Source organism: Asparagus officinalis, chromosome 5 (genome assembly GCF_001876935.1).
Source record: "Asparagus officinalis chromosome 5, Aspof.V1, whole genome shotgun sequence".
In the NCBI taxonomy this organism is placed as follows: domain Eukaryota; kingdom Viridiplantae; phylum Streptophyta; class Magnoliopsida; order Asparagales; family Asparagaceae; genus Asparagus; species Asparagus officinalis.
The window spans coordinates 72,743,768-72,750,727 of NC_033798.1; the positions used below are offsets into that span (position 1 = coordinate 72,743,768).

The 6,960-nt window shown below is 37.0% G+C and overlaps 1 protein-coding gene across 1 annotated transcript in view; it reads left to right on the top strand.

Moving 5' to 3' along the window:
* The window catches only part of LOC109842007 (calcium-dependent protein kinase 10-like), a 13,003-nt gene continuing 7,353 nt past the window's right edge, over window positions 1,311–6,960 (top strand). Inside the window, exons 1-2 of the mRNA XM_020410928.1 lie at window positions 1,311–1,718; window positions 5,728–6,298. Coding sequence (XP_020266517.1) covers window positions 1,311–1,718; window positions 5,728–6,298 — 979 coding nt within the window. The remainder of the gene's footprint in view (window positions 1,719–5,727; window positions 6,299–6,960) is intronic.

Here is a 6,960-nt window from a genome sequence, read left to right on the forward strand (position 1 = left end):
CCATTGGGAGAGACGCCAAACACCGTTGGAGATTCTATTGATTCAGTAGGAGTGTCAAGTGATAAAGTGAATGAAAATTTATTAACTAAATCTGTTGTTGATACACCAATTACAATAAGGAGATCAAGTAGGATCATTCATCCACCTGTACGATACAAGAACCTCGATGAAACATATTTGATGGAAAATAAAGAGGATGATGAAGATCCTATAACTTACAAAGAAGCTATGTCTGACATAGATTCTAGTAAGTGGACATAGATTCTAGTAAGTGGGTTGATGTCATGAAAGCCAAAATGGACTCCATGTATCATAACAAGGTATGGACCTTGGTTGATCCACCTATTGTGGTAAAACCTATAGGATGTAAATGGATATTTAAAAGAAAATATGGAGTTGATGGATATGTAGAGACATATAAAGCTCACTTAGTGGCAAAAGGTTATACTCAAAAGGAGGGCATTGATTACGAGGAAACCTTTTCTCTGGTTGTAATATTAAAGTCCATTAGGATCCTGTTAGCCATTGATGCATATTATGACTGTGAGATATGGTAAATGGATGTCAAAATAACTTTCTTAAATGGATATATTGAAGAAGATATTTACATGCAGCAACCAGAAGGTTATGTATGTAAAGGTCAAGAAAGTATGGTTTGCAAATTGAATCAGCCAATTTATGGACTTAAACAGGTTTCGAGGAGTTGGAATAATCATTTTGATGAAACGATTAAAGAATATGATTTTATCCAAAATTTTGAAGAAGCTTGTGTGTATAAGAAACAACAGAATAATTTCATTGTGTTCCTAGTGCTTTATGTTGATGATATACTACTAACTGGGAATGCTGTGGGTATGATGACATCGGTTAAATTATGGCTTTCAAACAAGTTCTCTATAAAAGATCTTGGTCAAGCATCCTATATTTTGGGTCTCAAACTCTATAGAGATAGAGAGAAGAGACGTATAGGATTATCACAGTCTACTTATGTGGATAAGATCCTCAGAAGGTTCAACATGCAAGATTCCAAGAAAGGATTACTTCCCACAAGAGATGGAATTTCACTCTCAAAGAAAAAATGTCCTAAATCTAAAGAGGAGATTGAGAGTTTTAGAAATATACCATATGCTTCAACAGTTGGTAGTTTGATGTATGCTATATTATATACAAGACATGACATAGCATATGTTGTTGGCCTTGTAAGTAGATTTCAGTCCAATCCTGATGAAGAACATTAGACTGCAGTGAAAGCCATATTTAAACATTTGCGTAGAACTAAAGACTATTGTTTAGTTTATGATGCAAATGACATGAGTATTGAAGGATACATTGATTCCGATTTCCAATCTAATCTAGATGATAGAAAGTCTACATCTGGATATGTTTATATCATTAATAATGGTGCTTTTAGTTGGAGAAGTATTAAGCAAAATGTCACCGATGATTCTACAACTGAAGCAGAATATGTAGCAGCAAGTGAAGCCGCAAAAGAAGGAGTATGGATAAATAAGTTTGTCCGTGAGCTTGACATAGTTCCTGCTAGTGTATTTCCTATTCCAGAAGGAGTATGGATAAATAAGTTTGTCCGTGAGCTTGACATAGTTCCTGCTAGTGTATTTCCTATTCCACTGTTCTGCGATAACAGTGGAGTTGTTGCTCAAATTAAACAACCAATGGCTCATCAGAAGTCTAAGCACGTTGAAAGGAAATATCATCTCGTTAGAGAGATTCACAACAGGAAAGATGTGTTAATTTAAAAGATTGCTACAATGGATAACATTGCAGATCCTTTCACAAAACCGTTGTCATAAAAGGTTTCTGACAAACATTTAGAAAAAATAGGAGTTAGGATTGTATCTGATTGGATGTGAGGGCAAGTGGGAGATTGTTAGAGTAGTGTTATATGCCCTTAAATATCCAATGCATTTTTATTAAATTTTAATTGAGTTTATTATTGCACATGTTGTTTGGGTGTCTTTTATATAATTGTTATATTATCCTTAGAGATTATTTTGTTAGATCATGCATTGTGATGGTCACTTTCTTGGAGATATGATCTAATTCAGAGATTTTTTAAATTTATGCTTAACCTATAACTAGTAAAGGATAGCTTTGTTATAGTAGGTTATTATGCATGACAACGACATATGAGATGTGATGGTTGATCTCAGTTATTGGGAATGAGGATTCTCCGGGTGTATATCATAAGCGCATATTTGATATGTGTAGTACAAGACCTTTTTTTTATTCTCTAGGACGAGTCACCTAAGAGATAGAAAATTCGAATTGTTACATGGTCTCTTAGACTTGATGATGTTATCATTTTCGATTTGATAATCTAATATACTTTGATATGATGGTTAAGCTTGTTTTACAAGTGGTATACAACCTAAAATATTGGGTTATTAGATTTTATTTAGGGAAATGATGGATATCTAGATAGGATCCAATATACTCAATTTTATGAGTTAATTTATTATGCATATCCCTTGAAGATATTAAATTCCTGTCGACGGGTGATTTTTTTTTTGAAATTATTTTTCTAAAATTATTTTCTTATAAAATAAAATATTTTAATGTTTCAAAATAATTTTTTATTTATGATCATGGGATTGCAATTTTGTAGGAATGAGCAAATAGGTGATTCGTCCTGCTCAATAAAGTTTCCTAAAATAAATTGATACTGGAAGGGACTGAATGTAAGATAATATTATTCACAAATATTTAATCTCATATTATGGAAGAGCTTTTATGAACAGTTGGTCGGATAGGGATTTGATTGTTAAATTAAAATTATTAATTTGATTAATAATTGGTTCTCGATATGGGAACCGACTGGTCTCACTAATGTCATTAGAAGATGTTTATATGCAATACAATTCTATTTCTATCCTAATTGTTATGGAAAGAATATTCTATCTTTAAATGTTAGCAATACAATTCTATTTCTATCCTAATTGTTATGGAAAGAATATTCTATCTTTAAATGTTATGGATAGAGTTTTAAACAATTAAGAAATTCTATCTTTAAATGTTATGGATAGAGTTTTAAACAATTAAGAATTGTTTTGAAATTGAAATCTATAAGTCAGGTCTAATCCTATATATAAGATTCATATGTAGCCTTGAAAATATGATAAGAAAAAAATAAAAAAAAAAGGAAATAGATTTTGAGAACCTATCTCTCAGTATTGCTCCTCTTCGGTGACGGGTGGATTTCAGTTGGACAAGCTATTTTGTTTTGATCTTGGGACGGATTATCAAAGAAATTCAGAAAGCGTTTCAAGTATTTTTTTTCTAGATTTTATTAATTTCGATTAATCTACATGATATGTAATTTTTCGCTGCATTGTATATTATGTTTCCAACAGAAAGATGCTCTTGAAGATGTCCTTGCCATGCGTTTACGGCTCCAATCAACCACTAAAGGTATCATGTGACCTAAAGTACTTGATGAATGAAGCCGGTAATATCTACATTTTTTGCACTTCTGGTTCATTTGAAAAATGATCTATACTACCAGAAAACATTCTAGTTCTGACTAAAGACAATTGTTTGGTTAATGCAATGGGGAAATGCAAATTAAATTGGCTAGATGGGTCCTCATATGCTAATGCTTATGAATGAACTTGTTGATTCTTTTTAAAGAAAGTTGAATTTCTTTAAAAGGATTAGGCAATGGGTCGGGGAAGTGACAACTCTGGAGTTAGAAGGCTTAAGCACATTTTTTCTTGAATGTTCTGGTGAACTCAAATAGGCAGAGTACATACTTTTTGCCATAATTTTTGCGATATATCTCTTTCAAGTTGTAAATTTTATTAAATTTTCATGTAACTTGGATAATAATGTTTTCTCGAGTTTAATCTGTTCAATTCTTTTACTTTAAACATTCATCCTAGAGAGAATGTGTTCACATGATGCAACACAGGTACAGTATAATAGTTTAGAAAAAAGTGTTTACTACTACTCTCAGACTTCTCTCAAAATAAAAAGAAATGATTGTCCTCAACTTCCCTCAAACATAATAATCATATTAGTACTAATTAGAAGAGCTTTGCTACAGGGACCCAAAATATGGGACCAATAGAGGGGACAAGTGAGGTGTCCCCCTCCTATTGGATAATGAGTTGGCCATCATTAATGATGGCCAACTCATTATCCAATAGGAGGGGGACACCTCACTTGTCCCCTCTATTGGTCCCATATTTTGGGTCCTTGGGGAATATTTCTTCTAGGAATTAGTCACTTCAACAATCTTTGATGACTATATATGTTAGGATTGTGTCTTTGATTATTTGTATAACTTCATGAGAATTAGATAAGGTCAGAGATCTATCATGATTAGAAGATTGAGTCTATTAGGAGTTTGAATCATATTCTAATTAGGAAGTTATGTTAGAGATAGAGTTTGATTTTCCTATATATATTCTTCTATTGTTAGGGGCTGTTTGGTTCGTTTCCTTGATATAGAGAAATGCAATTTCATGTAAAGAAACACAAGTTTTGAGTTTTCCAAACTTTTCCAAGAAATAGATTGTTTTGCTTTGGTTCGCACATAAAAAATGGTGGGAAACCAATGTATTTATTTTTCTTGTGTTTGGTTCGCATAGAAAAAAAAGGAAAATTTTTATAAACAAAGCAGAGAAGGAAAAAAATCTGACGTGGCAGAGTTTTCATCAATTTCACTTGGTTGGGGAAGGAAATCGGAGAGGGAAAAAAAATCTTAGTTGGCGGCGATTTCAGCAGAGTTTTCCCTCTTCCATTCGAGCGAACCAAAGCGGCACAAAGAAATGGACGGAAACAAAAAAGCTGACGTGGAGGGCTAAAAATCTGACGTGGAGGGGTTTTCTGAGTTTTCCACCCCTTATAATAGCGAACCAAACAAGCCCTTAGAGGAAAAACCAAGCAGAGGAGAGAGATCCAATATTCTTGTAATCTACGGGTAAGTTAACTGACTAACATCGGACAAACCCCTACAAAAATAACATGGAAACAATGCAGTCCCAAGCGGCCCAACGAGAACCCAGCTCCAATGACGAAACTACCCCTACCGTCCTCCCTACTTTCCCGCGTCTTCCAAACCGTTACCCTGATCCCTCGTCTTCCCCTCGTCCCCTTTGTTCAAATTAACCCTAAAAATCCCACCTTTTTACCTCCACCAAAAAAATCCCCAAATCCCCGCGTTCGAATCCCCAAATTCGAACCCGAGGTCCAAGGATTAGGGCTTCATCGATCCGTCCAATGTCTTAACCGTCCCTCATTCGCCATGTGGATGTTCTGCGCGCCGTTCGCCCCAAATCGGCTTTCTCCTCCTCTTCCGCTCCGCCGCTCCCTCCGCCTCCCCGCCGCCGCCGTCGCGACCCCATCACTTCCGCCACCGCCGACCTGGATCCCCCGGAAACCCCTCAAAATCCCTGAACCGGAATCCGCCTATCCAACCCGAACCCGGTATTCAATCCGCACACCGAACACCGAAACGAAGCCCGTCCCCTCCGGAGGCGAAGCGGACTCGAGACGGTTCGCGTTTCGGGGTACTTTGTGTAAGCGCATGCATAGGAGAGATTTCGAAAGTATGGGTAGATAAGTGCTTACTCCCGCCAGCAATTTGGAAGGAGAACATAGGAGGACGCTACAGGAACCTTACACGTGTGTCCCGGTTCCATCGGCGGAAGACAAACGCGAGTGTACGAAGGTGGACAGGATATTTCGTATAGACTCATTGTTTAGGAACCCAAACCCAAGAAGCCCCACGACATTCGCCGCACGTCAAGCGTAGCTGGCCTTCAAGTCGAATCCATCCTCAAACGTAAAACCGAAACCCTAAAAGACATATACAACATAGGTCGAAAACTAGGGCAAGGTCAATTTGGTACCACTTACCTCTGCGTCGAGAAATCAACGGGTAAAGAGTTTGCGTGCAAGTCGATTCTTAAGAGAAAGCTGACGAATGACGAGGATGTTGAGGATGTGAGGAGAGAGATTCAGATAATGCACCATTTGACCGGGCATCCTAATGTTATATCGATTTGTGGGGCTTACGAGGATTCGATGGCGGTGCACGTGGTTATGGAGCTTTGTGCAGGGGGAGAGTTGTTTGATAGGATTATAGAGAAGGGGCATTATTCGGAGAAGAAGGCGGCGGAGCTCGCGAGGGTTATTGTTGGGGTTGTAGAGGTTTGTCATTCTCTTGGGGTGATGCATAGAGATCTCAAGCCAGAGAATTTCTTGTTTGTAGGGAGAGAGGAGGATGCTAAGCTTAAGACTATTGATTTCGGGCTGTCCATATTCTTTATGCCAGGTAGTTCTTTTCTCTGTTCTGGTACTTGATTCCTGAATTCAAGTTAGTTGAATGTATCTTCAAAGAGAACTCGTGCATATATTACATGCAACCCATATGGAAAAAAAAAGGGATGCAGGGCATTGTGCACTTTGAATGGTGGAACTTTATGTCAAAAGTCTGGCTTAAGTTACAAATAAATTTGCACAACTATTGTGCGTCTTATGATGTCTCCGACATTGGATAGACTTTACCCAACAGTGTTTGAGACTTATATTGACATGCATTGACGCTTATTTGTGTATAAATTAACCCTCACCAGTCACCGCGACTTACAGAGTTTTGGTGTAGACTGTGTAGTGGCAGGGAGTTTAAGGTGGTACCAAAGCGACTGATGTCCGAATCTTGTTGGCCAAGAATTTTTGAAGCGGAATAAAAAAAAGATACCAAGTGATGAGCATCGTCCTTCTAACTGCAATGCTTTTCAAGGAGGTCTGCTAATTAATCGTCATCTTTTTGGTAGTAACACCTGAGTGGTGTTTATGAACTAGGCTTTGCTCAAATGTAGTTGAGATTTGTGTGGTAAACAGTCTATCTTGTTGCAGAAGAGACCCAAGTTAAGTCATGCATTTCTTTGCAAGGAAATGTGCTAATTAATGTATAATTTTGGTTGTAATACATGT